The 14,186-nt window shown below is 43.2% G+C and overlaps 1 protein-coding gene across 14 annotated transcripts in view; it reads right to left on the bottom strand.

The window, feature by feature from the left end:
• Nucleotides 1-1,283: 1,283 nt before the first annotated feature.
• HTR2C (5-hydroxytryptamine receptor 2C) overlaps nucleotides 1,284-14,186 on the bottom strand; it is a 245,429-nt gene continuing 232,526 nt past the window's right edge. For 13 of the 14 annotated variants that reach the window (XM_087748928.1, XM_087748935.1, XM_087748932.1 and 10 more), the window contains one exon: nucleotides 1,286-5,191. In XM_087748928.1, coding sequence (XP_087605054.1) covers nucleotides 4,359-5,191 — 833 coding nt within the window. In that variant the 3' untranslated portion in view covers nucleotides 1,286-4,358. Of the gene's footprint in view, nucleotides 5,192-14,186 lie in introns of all 14 variants that reach the window. The other variant, XM_087748938.1, reaches the window with a different exon arrangement.

Below are 14,186 nucleotides of genomic sequence, written 5' to 3'. Positions count from 1 at the left end.
TTTTCTTTAAAATATATTTTTCCTTTGGAATTTGGGTCTCCACATCCAGCGCCCTTGTGGCTCCAGCACATCAGATGACTGCAGTCAGCCTGCTGACTTGGAAGCGAAGAGCACTGGCTGTGCTCTATGCCAGTGATGAACCTCTTTGTAGGGCTGTCCAGAAGAAAGGCACTAATAGTTGACATGAGTGTCTCTGTAGAGAAAAAGGCACTAACCACACTGTTCACACTGACTACTCACACATCACCTAACATCAGCATCTTTAAATTATCACTCAGATAAACACTACTGCTGACTCACAAGTAATTAAAAGAAGAAGAGCCATGCTGAGGTGGGATGCCTTGAGGCTCCACAGCATTGGCTTTGAACCGTATTGCTTCCCAAATGCCACAGCTTCTGGGTAGCTGCTGTTATCTTCAGCAAGCACAGGACTGAAGGAGGAGGCCCTTGTCCTCAAAGGATAGCCCTTGAGACCCTCAGAGGTCCCCAAAGCCACCATGGTTGACTCTGTGGATACCACACCCCAGACTTGGCTCTGTGGGGCAACATATCACAGATGTAGATGCGCCAGCTCAGATCTGGAAGCCAGGTTGCTCAGCCACAGGACTTTGTGCCTGAGCAAATGTGGACAGCCTTGCTTCTGGCGGGGAAGGCTGCAAGCCCCTACAGCTCAGGAAGGTGCTAGTTCAGGGGCTGACCCCAAGAGTAGACTCCCTGATGCAAGTCAAACGGGGTGGTCTGTTTGCTGGGTCGGAGCTTCTACGTGCACGCTCAGTCGCAGGCAGCCTGCCTGCACATCTCCCATCTGGTTTGGGAAACAAAGCAACCACGCATTTCAGCCTACAGCACCATTTCCAAGGAACTGTTTTCACTTGTTCAGTCCAAACTCAAAACAAAACACCACCACACACACTATTCATAAGACAAAACTGTACCTGACTGAGGTTTGAGGACTCACACCAAACTTCCAGCAGGTACTCCCACCAGGCAGCCCCAGGGCAGGGCTTCTTGAGGCACCACCATGGTTAATGACTACAGCTCAGGAGAAACAAAGCTGCTGTGGGGACAACCTGACTTTGGTTAAGTTGCAGAGAACTAAATCCATTCTTCAAATTGAGGTCATTTAAAAAATGTCATTTTTAACAGTTAATTCCTGAAGAGGGGGAATAGTTTGTCACTGTCTTCATATTTAACAAGTTTGGGGGTTGGAAGTGTTGGGATATCTGCTGACACTAATTTCTGTTATTAATCAACTGTGGGCCATATTTCAAGTGTGAGAGGAGAAACGAAAGTTATCCTCATTCTTATCCTCATTTTTTTGTTGTTGTTTTGTTTTTTGGTCAGGACATATTTCTCACTCAGGAAAGATTTTAATGGGGGACAGATGAAAGAAAGAGAGGGCACGTTCATTTATTTATTTTCTGATAGACCATGAAAAAAATTAAGAGTGATTAAACCAACAAGCTTTCTTTAATAAATTAATAGCAGCATCACAAAACCCTGATGTGAATGACCCAAAGGAAGTTGGGTAAGTGACAGTATTTAACCATTCACAAAAATGTTATCACCCGCTGGCCGGGAGAGAACGCAGGCGCTGTAAGGCAGTCCCCTTGTCTGTTTATCTAAACAAGTGACGTACATCAGTACGGGTCCAGTTGAGTCGCAACGCTCTAAATATTTACAGATCTGGTGTGGAATTTTTTAAAAACATTTATAAAAATTCTGTAAATTCTCTGTTCAATTCCCATTATTTACATCCAAATATAGTAGGTTCCCTTTTTGCCCATACAACAGAACTAGCAAGGCTAAGACATGAAGGCTCCTATGCGAAGACAATGCCTGTGTGTGGACTTATACCGAGTTTGAGGATGCTGTGGACAATGAATTATTCATACATGACCTATTCACACATGTGCTAGAAGTTCATGTAATTCAACTTATTGCTAAATGCTTTCAAAGTCTGTGGTTGGCTTTTAATATATATATATGTATATATATGTACACGCTCACACATATATATACACACACACATATACATGTTTGGAAAAGATGTGCTATGAATTCACCCAAGGAAAAAAAATAACTTAAAAAGCAATGTGATCTTTCTGATTTTTCTGTACTGTTTGAGATAGTCCAATCTGACTCAGAGCAAAGGGCAGTCACTGAAGGCACAAGTTTGTGTCTCTGGCCAGTCCTTTTCCTACTGGTTACCAGACTTTTTGGAGAGGCAAGTGGATTCTTGAGCATTCAAGCCCATAGCGGTATCAGCAGGCTGGCACACAGTGCATCTCTGCTGCCTTCTGCAAGCAGTAAGCTACGCTCCGCACTGAGATACCTCGCCTGCCTGCATGGAAGTACTATGGAAATTTCCCAGGAGGGGATGAGGGAGAAGAGAGGACCATCAGCTTCAATGCATCAAGCTGGGAGCAACCCAGCAGCAGACGCAACCCGTATGTTGTGTTTTGGTAGTGGCCTCAGCAAGGTTGTTGCTGTACACAGCAATGCAACAGCACAACATTACACTAAAGCACTAGCAGAATTTTCCATTTCTTCTAAAAGTTAATTTTGGTGGGATGAACACAGCAAGCTTAGAGTACAAGCAGTTCATGTTAGTAAAATGCCATTTATCCATGCCTAGTGTAAGCTTTTCTATTCTGAGGATTTTCGTAGCCAGAGGCTGCCAGTGATACTAAATGCATCCATGTTAGATGGTCACTGCAGCATTTGTGTATTAGTTAATGAAGATGTAAAAACCTTATGGGTGATATCTGGCATTAGACAATACTCTACACAAGGAAAATTGCATGAGAGGCATCACCCCAGAGGCACAGTGCCAGAAAGACACAATGCCTTGGAGGGTTTGTCTACACAGGAACACAGAGGAAAATTAATTCAAATTATACATGGTGTGAATTAAAAGCAGATTACTTAAAAACTGCATTAAATCCCAATGTGGATGCTTTCATTAAGATGTAAGTGGCGTTAATATGATATACTATAATTTACTTTGGGAGTGAAATGGAATAAATCAAATTTAAAAGTTAATCCAGATTAATCTCCCATGTAGACTAGCTCCAGGTCTGCTTTCTTCCTGTCCCTAGTCATCATATGCTTTTGAACCACGTCACCAGCAACTGATTCCAGTCACATACTCTGTCCAGTTCTGCCCACCCCCTCCTGAGACAAGAGAAATGAGCAGGGACCCTTGTTTATGCCCCTCTCCTGAGCATCCCCCAGGGCGGCGTATCCTGCACCTCACAGCCTGACCCTGACCAGCACCACAAGCACAGCAACTTCTGCTCTACACCCAAAGCAGTGTTTTATCACCAGCACTGCAAGTCCAAGGATGTTGAAAATTAAAAGCAAATACTAAACAAGCTAAGGCATAAATAGATGTGAGGACTGAGAAGACAAGAGCTCTTACAAAGCCAGAGCGCTCTTCTCCAAGTCAACCAAAGACCCTGATCATCCAAGCAATCTGTGAAGGCAGTGCCATCCACGCTGAGCACAGCTTGCTCCATCCCAGAGTTGATGATTATCTGTAAGACCAAAGGAGGGCTTTTTATAAATCTGAGGCACTCCATTTATAAAACGGTTGAAGCAGATAACTGGGGTTCACTGTTTCTCATGCTGCTTCTCCAAGTGTGCAAGTGATCCCAGCCAGGATCCCAAAACCACACCAGAACTGCATTCCCCACGTTCCTTAGGGGAGCTGGAGCCTCCTGGGGAACGGAAAGAAAACAGCAGAATTGGAGAGGGAGTCAAAATTTAACAGAGGTCCCTTGAAGTGCAAGATTGCCCAGTATGGCAGCAAGCCACTACCCATAACAGGACATGTCTGGCCAGGTGCCTGCACAGCCGCTACGCTTTCCTGATGTCTCTCTGCCAGGTTTCTGTACAGTCTACACGGCACAAATAGGGGTGAGGATTTAAAGTATATATTTACTGTCAACTTGAAAAAGAAAGTTATACTGACCAAGTCTAATAGCATGTATTTGATATATAACTATTAACGTGCCATTCTGGACTCCAGCAAATGCCACCTGAGATAAATATTCAGCATTTTTGCTCATGCACTGGAAGAAGAATTCAAACATTTTGTCCATGACATATGCAAAGTAACTAATAGTTCCAATCTAGTATTAACAGTAAATATAGAACCTTAAACTTCACTGCAGTATATTAATATATATGATTTTAAGTACTGGACTGGAAAGACAACTCTTTTTTTTTCTTTAAAAAAAAAAAAGCTTTGTTCAGAATGCAATATTTACATTGTCCTTTGACCAACACTTACATTTTTACACAATATATTTTTGCTACAGACACACGGTAACAAAAGGCTGTGTGAGCCACTTTTACACACAGCTCACTCTTTCGCTTACAACATTACAGCTGTTTATGGAGAGCTCTGAAGTCCCTGGTTGCATTTCGAGGCCCTCCTCAACTTCATCTAGTTCCATGCTATTGAGTTCATTACCATTTCGATAACTAGTTAAAGTCAGATCTTTCCCATATAAAGCTGTTGAAGCAACATTCAGACACTGATTCTGCCGCAGCGCTGATTTTTTACTGGTCTTGTATTGGCAACGGATGTAATTGGAAAAAGCTCTGCGGTACGTTTTGTTGAAGAGAGTGTATACAAGGGGATTAATCCCAGAGCAAACATACCCCACCCACACAAACACATCAAGGAGTTCACTCAAGAGGTCTTTATCGCAGGCTTCCTTGCAAAGGACAGACATGACATTAGTGATGAAAAATGGGCACCACATGATGAGGAACAAAAAGAATACGATGCCCAGGACCTTGGAGGCTCTTCGCTCATTATTGATGGACTGCATAGTTCCTTTCCGAAAAAGCACTGCCTCCTTATTTACAGGAGAGTTCAAGTGAGATGCCCCCTCATGATTGTGAAGCATTGAAATGTTCTCTGTGTTGTTTTCCTTCTTGAGGCAGTTTACGCTGCTCCTCCTCTGCTTGGGCACCTCTCCACACATGAACACTGTTGCCTGTCTCTGCAGCACCTGGACAGTCAGGCAATACGTGATCACCATGATGATGAGAGGGATGAAGAACGCCATGAAGGATCCAATGAGGACAAAATTCTCATCATTGAGGACACAGGTCCCATTTATGAACACCCTGGAGTCATCCTGCAAACCAATGACTGGAATGGGCATAGATATCCCTAGAAGAACGAGACCAAAAAAGAGACAGTTACTTGGATGGACGGGGCTCCAAAGAGGCAGCAGAGATGATGCAGGCCGTGCATGCATTTAGCTACCTAAAGCTGTTCAAAAGAGAAGTTACTACTCCCAGACGGAAGGGAAAATCTTGTGTAACAACACTCCTGGGAGCGCAGCTCCAGGGCACAAACACCCTCTGCTGGGACCAACTGCAGCTTTGCTGTGCTCCACAGCTGACACAGTGAATGCAGTGTAACTCCTTTATCAAGTTCTTTTTCTAGCATTAATTGCAATTTATGGGTGTAGGAAAGGCAGTCATTACCCTGCTCTGTTCCAGCTGGCCGCTCCATGCCTGCCAGTTTGGGGGGTTTTGAAATCACTGATATAGGGTAGATAGTAACAAACTTTAAAGAGGAAAATTATCAAAATGCAAAAGAATTACAGCTACAAAGATTTAGAAGCAAGTTTCTTAAAGACATTAAAATAATCCTGATAGAAAAATGGCCACTTTTGCCATGGCATCATGGACACATGGAAGAAAAGCTCCTAGCTTTCTGGGTCCTTATCGATTATCTTGGTGCAAGCAGACAGTGGTCTCTGCAAGCTCTGCCTGCCCAGGCATTTCATCCACAAGCAGTGTGAAATTGAGAAGTACCACAGAGACAGTCTTGCTTGAATTCTTAGAGAAGGCAATTACATAGTCAAATGAAAAGGCCGCAGCGCGCATCTGCCTGATTCCTATCCCTCTATCTTGAGTATAGGGCTAAAATCTGCAACAACAGACAACATGAGAACAGAAAAGGTGTAACTAAAACGGTGATCAGATTGACATGACAGTCTGAAATCAGAACCCCAGCTACAAACCCTCTGGCTGAAAGGAAGGAAACTTTAAATGATTCAATTATAATAATAACTAGAGCACAGCTTCCAGCTCCTCCTAAGCACTAAGCAGACTAATAAGCCTCAGGAATCACTGCACTTGTCAAGGCAGTTTCTCTTGTATCCTGGTGGCACAGCACTTTTTACAGACGTGGACTTAATAGCAGACAAGTGAGATTAAGAACATTTTGGATCCCTTTTCCTCTTCAGCATCACCCAGCACAGCTTGTTTGTCCAGGATTTCAGGACATCAGGCCTTTCTGAAGCAGAAGCAGGAGTCCTGAATGGAGGGTCTCTGCAGACAGCTACATGTCCATGCTGTTTGGCACATGGCCTGAGCAGACAGCATGTCAAGCCTGGAGCACAACCATCCAGGACTGCACATAGTAGCCCGCACCCACAGCTAGCTGCTGGCTTGTCCCTTGCAGAGTGAAGGAATGAAAGAATGAAAGCATTTTGAATAGCTCTAATTCAGATGCATTGACTTAATGTCCTCCAACACTGTTTTCCTCTAAGGAATACATATCTGTATACCTGCTCTATTCTACCTTGTGAAAGTCATCAGCAATTTACTGTGGGGACAGAAAGAAGAGAGAATATAGGACTCATGACAGAGTACTGGATCTCACTCTAATATGTTACATGCTTACTGAGATCCAAACATTGTCCCTTGATCTGTGGAGCTCAGTCCCACACCAGGACTGACCCAAAACCTTCCAAAGAAATCTGTCTAGACAGAGCTGAAAACAACAAAAGCAACAACATATTTTGGAATACCACAACCTATGTGTATGTGAGAACATGGAAAAGACAAGGTAGGCCAGATCTAGTTAGACCATCCTGTGTTCATCTAGCCCTGTCTCTTGTCTTTGGCAAGTACCAGAAGTTTAGAGCCATGGTACAAAATGGGGCAGCTGTCAGCATTATAGCTTAGAAAATTCCACAGCAAGAAGTTGCATCCACACCTCATTTTTAAAATAACCTTTGAGACACCTATCTTCTGTGATTTCTTGATCTCATTTTCAACTCCACAATACTCAGCAGCATTCAGTTCCACAACCTATCTGTTTGTCATGTGAACAAAGTATTTCTTGCTCATTTTAAATTTGCTGCCTGATAATTTCCTTTGACTCCCCTCAGTTCCTCTACTGTGAGAAACAGTGAATAATCACTCTTTAGTCACCTTTTCCACCTTCTTAGTGATTTTATAAACCTTTATCATCCCTACTGTCTGATACCTCTTTTGGAACTAGAGAATGCTATTTACTCTCTCCTCATGCCAAACTCATTTTATGCTTTGATTATCTTTCTCCATTTCTTTTCAAATTCCTCTCTGTCCTTTTAAAGAAAGGAAAAAAACTGCACATCACAGCAGTTAGAGACCAGCAGAATGTCTTTTGTTCTCTCCTTCCTACCGTCTAGCCGCCTGGCTGTCCATGAGCAGACATGTCTGTGGGGCTGGCCATGCCCTTCCTTAGCTCCTTCACCCGAGAAATAATGTATGCTGAGGTCACTGTTGTGTTTGGATTGCTTTTTTTGGGTTGTGGTGAACAGCACAGGTCCTAGAACTAATCCTGTGGGACTCTGAATTTCTGAACAGAAACAGTAACATGCTAAAGAGTTTGACCAGGGCGTTCTTCCCATTCCAGCTAAGTGTTTTCCAGGATTCTGGAGAATACAGCTGCAATTTGTCATTACCATAAAATTACCATTTGCCAGTAATCTAGTGAAGGAATTTCTTCTGAAAAGTAATGATTATAAATGCCTTCTGTGATTATAGCATGTGTTTTCTTAGCCCAGGATTTGGTCTTCTTTCCCTCTATGTGCTAATGTTTATCAGCTTACACTTGGCAAGGAAGTTGCCTCCTTTCTGATATGTTAACCCCTGTTACCTCGCCTGTGCCAAATCCCTGTGACTGCAATAACCTTCATCCCATCAAGCCATTGACTCTGTATTGTTAAAGACATCTTTCTAATGCCTTGGCTCCATCAAACCGCAGACATTCGGGAAGTGGTGGGAGGTGGACAGAGCAGACTTTACACAAAGAAGAAATCTAAATTAGATCAATGGCATTACACTGGGATTATATTTGCATGGATAATTTTATGCTTTAGAGACCTCTATAACACATACCCTTTGAAATAAAACTCCAAAATGAATAAAGGTTCATTCATGAAGTAGTCATCATTGAATTTAGTGTTATTGCTTTAGCCAAGGGAAATGAGATGAGGTTTCAGGATAACTTCATGGTCACAGACATAAAGCACATTTGGGAAGAATAACCTAGTTCTGGGATATGATGAATGTACAAATCAAGAGTACTGATGGCAGCCTAAAAATGCATGAGCATGAGATTCCTCAGCACTGATGAGAGGGAATGAGGAAGTAGCTGCTGTAAAGGAAAAGTGTCCCTCACCTCTCTCATAACAAAGTGGGATTTCAAACTGAGAAAGCACAGAAGAGAGAGAGCACCAGGTCTTTGTTTGCTCTTTCCTCCAATCCAGGAAAATCCCAAACAGCAGTACGAAGAAAGATGCCCTCAGAGGAGCTGCCAACAGACATTCATTCAGCTGCCAGCTAGCCTACAGCACTGCTGAATGGGCAGCATTACCCTCATCTCAAATGCTTTCTTCCACCTCACACTTCTCCTTTGTAACTCATTCTTTAATATGAGATTTATCACTGATCCACCCCAAAATCCAGCCTTAAAGGAAACTAAGTCTGTTACACAACTTGGGCAACAGGGACTAACTCTACACCACCCCAGTAGTGAGAAGTGAAGCGTGGAAGGTCTCAGACACCCTGGAGGGGCTGCCTTCATGGGGGATTACTGCAAAATTGCTACTGCCACAATCCCAAATGCACAAATACCTGCTTGCAGACACAGCTCACACCCTGGATCTGATTTCAATAGGGTTACCCTGATCAGTATGCGCTGTGCTTACCACTAAGCATTCCCATGGCGCCTGAACAGGGGTAAACATGAATGCCTGTCTTACTTGAGTTCAGATGTTTAATTTGACTCCATTTGACTCCATTTGACTCCATTTGACTCCACTTGGCTCAAGCAACCCACAGTACTAACACTGCGGTTGTAACTGTTCATAATTTAAGAACTAAGGTCAGTTGGTCAGAGAAAGCCAAACTCACTACACCAGCGCAAGGATGGTGAGTGCCAAATTGGGCAAGAGGCTCTGAAGCCTACTGCTGTCCAGCCTTACTGCTGTTCAGCTTTCCAAGCCCCAGTGCAGAGTGTTTTGTGAGCTTTTGCCTTGCGCCCGAGCTGACACACTCTTCATCAAAAAACATCAGGCTGATTTAGTGATCTGAGGTCTCCAGCCTTGGAGGCATTTTCCAGTTGTGTCAAATAACCCTTTCTAACTCAGGTGGCAGCAAATTCCCAAAGAGAGGGGGCATTGTTCCAAAACTTGCAAGGTAAAAGCTTTGCGAGCTTATTGCATATCACACTTTGCTCTTCAGAGCAAACTTGGTCCTCTTGCATGATGTTTGAGCAGTGCCTAGAGCAACTGGTTTTGCCCCAGTAAGAAGAGACAATCAGCTACCACCAGCCAGCAAGCCATGAACCAGGTCCCTGCTAGACTCAACACTGGGAGCTCTGTGCACCCTTCTGCCAGACAGCAGCTTGAGCAGGACATCCCTTTTCACCACAGCAGTTCACAAAGGAAAAGATGAATGTGATTTTTTGTCTTCTGCCCTCCTTTAGCCTCTGTCTGGTAGAGCAGTGGGAAGCAAGACGGAGAGAGATCCTCCAGATTACAAATCCAATTACAGTTGTTGTCCTAACTGCTTCTTGTCTGCTTTAAAGATGTTCTTAAGCCAGCAGAATGGTTCACCAAGTGGGGCTGAGATGATGCTGTGGACACAGAGTAACAGATGCTCTTCACAGATTCTCAATTAATAAAACAAAACCCAAATGACTACAAATATGGCTTTGTAAAACATTTACTAGCTGGCTCCAGAGAAAAAGCCAGCTAAGAAGTCCAAACTGACATTCACAGAACTTAGACTTAAATGAAAAACAATAATGTTTTTGTGTTTAATGTCTTGTTTACTTCTGTGAAAGCCCATGAGACTGATAGAGATTACCGGAAAGATGGAGTCTTTGATGGTTATTTCCACTAAGAAAGGAAGTAATTTCCATTGTTTCTCACAACATTCTTATACAAGAAGATATTTCATTTCCTCCAGGGACAAGAACCTCACTAAAGAAAACAAAGGCCTGCGTATGGGTTTACTCTGCCTTTCCATGTGTGGGATTCTCAGGGCTGAACACAAGAGGGGTCACATTTTGCTGCAGGTACATGGGCTTGGGAATGCCAGGGATCACCTCTCCTGGTGTCAGCACTGGATTCAAAGTCCGCTGTGGTCCGTGGCAAGGGCGCTGCTATTGCAGGTGGGCTTTGGACCTCACTACCATCCTCCTGGCATTTACACACAATTTAAAAAAAAAAAAAAAGCAGAGAGAAAGAGCCATGTGCCAAACAAGCCTATGGCTGCCACAAAAGCAGTCTGTGCTGCAAAACTAAGAACGCTGCTGTCCATGCTAAACACTGTGTGTTTAAATCCATATCTTTAACCTCATATTTATTATTATACAAAATAAATGCAGGTTACAACTTTAAGAGACATTCACCTGAATCTTAGCAGCTGCTGTAACTACGCATTAGCATTGAAGTCTGTTAGAGGAAATAGGAACTGACTCCCCTAACCCTCTCAGAAAAGGGAAAACTAAACCAAATCTGTTTGGTTTCTTAACAGAAGTGTCTCGCAAAGTGCCTGCACATTTCTCTAATAATAACTAACAGACAGCGAGAAGTAAACCCCAACAGACAGTAGTCTCCTGACTTGCATTGTGAAAGAAAAGGCACCAGTTTCAGGAAGCAAAGCTCTTCAGGGGCAAACTGAAGAATGTGGGCTTTTGAAGTGTTCAAACCCATGAAAATTCCATGTATTCCCCATATGTCAGCAGACTAATTGCAGTGCATTTCATGTGCTAATACAGCAACAATGCACCTCCAGGGCTGGACTAGGTCTAGTTTTATCTAACTGTTCTAATAAAACAACAGTGCCAGCCTTGTATTGGTTTAAAGTCAAAGATAAAAGGGGGCTGAACTTTGAAGGATCTCCCTGACCGAAATGAGCGCAACTGCAAACAGAGGAATGTAATTACTGACTGTGCCTGAACAAGCTGCTGACCTTTACTTAAACCTTGCAAGAGCACTAAACAACCCGAGCCCAGAAGGAAAACCAGCGAATGCCAGTAAAAGACAGAAGAAATAAATTATTTTCCCACCTGCCTTTCTCTTTTGCTAAATTACTTCTCTTGGTTTGCTCAGCCATGTGTTTCCAGTGGTGCATTTGAACAAAGGGGGATGGGGCTTCTGCTTCTGCTCACAGCATACCTGCTACCAGGGCTGGGCTTGCCCACGAAATCAAACAGTGATGCCTGAACTGATGCTCAGCAGCAGTAACCTCAAACAGGAGACACTGGCATCTCCCTTGCCCCTGGGAACAGATGTGGTGGGATGGTCAATCCATCTCCTGTGCAAAACACTTCCCAGACTATCACCATCTGCTGCTGTTCCAGGCAAAACATTTCACTGATGTCTGATGACAAAATCAAACCAATCCAGGCACCTGTGCCTGAAATCCCAAGGTAGTTCCCTTGCTACAAACTCAGCTTGTTATCAACTGCTATGATCTTCCTCACCTTGATAACTCTTGCTGATGTACTAGGGAGATCAATGCCCCTCTTGGGAATCACGGTACACTCAGGCAAAATCATGCCTTTAGAGAAAATAACCCTGTAGTCAATTCAAACGAATGGAAAACAGAGGCAGACAAAAGCCTTAGTGTCATTCTCTAGGCCATAAAGCAAGGGTTTCTGTCTCACCCGCGACCAGAAGATAGGCTTGAAAAAGTTTTATGAGCACAAACCTGCTCTACTGCTCCACCAGAAGCAAGTAGTAGCCTGGCGTGCAATGCTAACGCCACCTCTGCGCTCACTTAAGGCTAACAAAAACTGCAGCACCTCTGCCTACAGAAATCATCAACTACAGCCCTCATGCTCATGCGGGAAGAATTTCAGTCAAACATACACTGTCGGACATTTAATGTCAAACATAAAAAAGGCAAAACCACATTAATACAATTTTCTCCCAAATCTGGAGAGAAACTAATTCTATGCTCTCTTAGGTTTTACTAACACGCAACCATTTTTCTCAGCAATAGTATTACCGTCCTACCAAAGCAGTGCTCGTAGTCAGGAACCTGTACACTTTTCCAGGAGGTGAAGGGCGCCTGTCTAACCTTTGCTTTGCCAGCGATAGTCATCTTAACACTGCTTCCTTGTCTCCAAGTGATGAGCCACAAACAGAACCAGCCTGCTTGGTGGGAAAGGTTTGAGCAAAATCCTGGTAACACGTTTTAACCTCCCATTTGTTGTCTTCTCCATTAGCAGTGTTTTTGCCATTTTTTTCCATGAAACGTGTCCAAAGGTTTGTTTGCTAACCAGAGCCTGAAGCCTGCAAAGAAATTCAAGGGTGTGTGCTCCTGTCCCAAAGCACAGTCTCTCAGGAGCAACTACTGCCCAGCACGGACCAGAGGGTGCTCAGGAGCAAGCGTGCCTTATCAGCAAGCGTGTCATGGGAACAAACAAATGCCTTGCTGAGAAAGTCACTGACCCCAGAGACACACCTATGGGCAGAAATGCAAACCAAAACCCTAAAAATGCTCTAAACCCATGACCCGAGGGAGGCTATGTGAAATACTCCAGTCCCCCTCTACCTCCATGCACAACCTGCTCTCAGCCTGTAAGACTACAATCCTTTTAATATCAGTGGTGCCATTCCAAGCACATTCCTCACACTGAGTATCATTTCCCACTGGGATTATCCCCAGTGAGATAGGGGAAGGCTTAACTGATATCTGGAGGCTCTTTAAGGACATCATTAGGGCAGCTTGCATGGATGGGGCTGCTCAGCCTGTGTGAGAGGAACACTCAGGGCAGAAGCAAAAAGCTGGTAGACATAAGATCACTTAATCTGAGATGAGCATTTACTGATCCTTGCAGCACACCTCTTTCATACTTCTATAAACAGATCGCCTCAATAAAACAATGAAGTAGTATGAAAGTTAAATGGGGATGTAAAATTCCTTTTTAAAGTTGAGTGGTTTATTATATATAAAAACCCCAGATATCTCTATCAAAATTATAATATCATTAGTGAGTCAGAGAGAGAATGAAAAGAAAAAAGTCCAATTTTAACACAACACATATCATGGTATTACCACAATTCAACAGCGCATTTCCTTTTTTTATTACTTATTCTGTTTTCAAAAAAAACAAACAAAAAGACATGTGGGGTCTGCTTATGGCACTGATACAAAGAGCAGAATTTAAAGGATGACCTTATCTCAGTCACTTATCAAGTAAATTGAATTTACACTGTTACTAAGGATGTAAAACTGTGAGCTGGGAAATTGGTAGCATGTGTAATTTTGGCTCTTTCTAGTAAATGACCAAACCTTGAACTTTCTGGGAAGCAGAGGAAAACCCATTTTGTGCTAGCAGGCACACAGCTGAGCCACGAGGAGCTTCAGAATTAAAATGTTTTACTTATTTTCATATCAGAAGCAATGTGTGTGCACCCTTCCACATCACTGAAGTTCTTTCATTCACATTTCCAAGGTGATATTTCTTTTATATTAGTATTACCCAGTTAACACTTTCTCCTGTATTATATGGTGTGCATTTAGAGTCTGACTAGCTCCTCATCACTCCTGCTGAGAGTTGCGTGGGGATATCCTCTCTTGGCCAGGGTGGCCCAAGACCACCTTCCTCAGAGCAGGATACAGGGAGTCAGGTGAGATGGTTAAGTCCACATGTTACTAGTGAAAACCTTTGCACTTGCAACTATGCAAAGTCTGAAGTCTTGAAGCAACATCAAGATTCTGCCAGCAAGCTCAGATCTATAATTTATTTTCATTTTCAATTGTGTGGATATTTCTGTTGCTTACATTTCTATTTCCAGCCTCAGCACAATGCTATATATCACAAAACTCATTTTCACAAGCCCAGCACTTCACAGCACTCA

This window comes from Nipponia nippon, unplaced genomic scaffold, assembly GCF_047370975.1.
Source record: "Nipponia nippon isolate SJK-2023a ecotype South Korea unplaced genomic scaffold, ASM4737097v1 scaffold_12, whole genome shotgun sequence".
Classification (NCBI taxonomy): domain Eukaryota; kingdom Metazoa; phylum Chordata; class Aves; order Pelecaniformes; family Threskiornithidae; genus Nipponia; species Nipponia nippon.
This window is presented reverse-complemented; position numbering and strand designations above follow the sequence as displayed.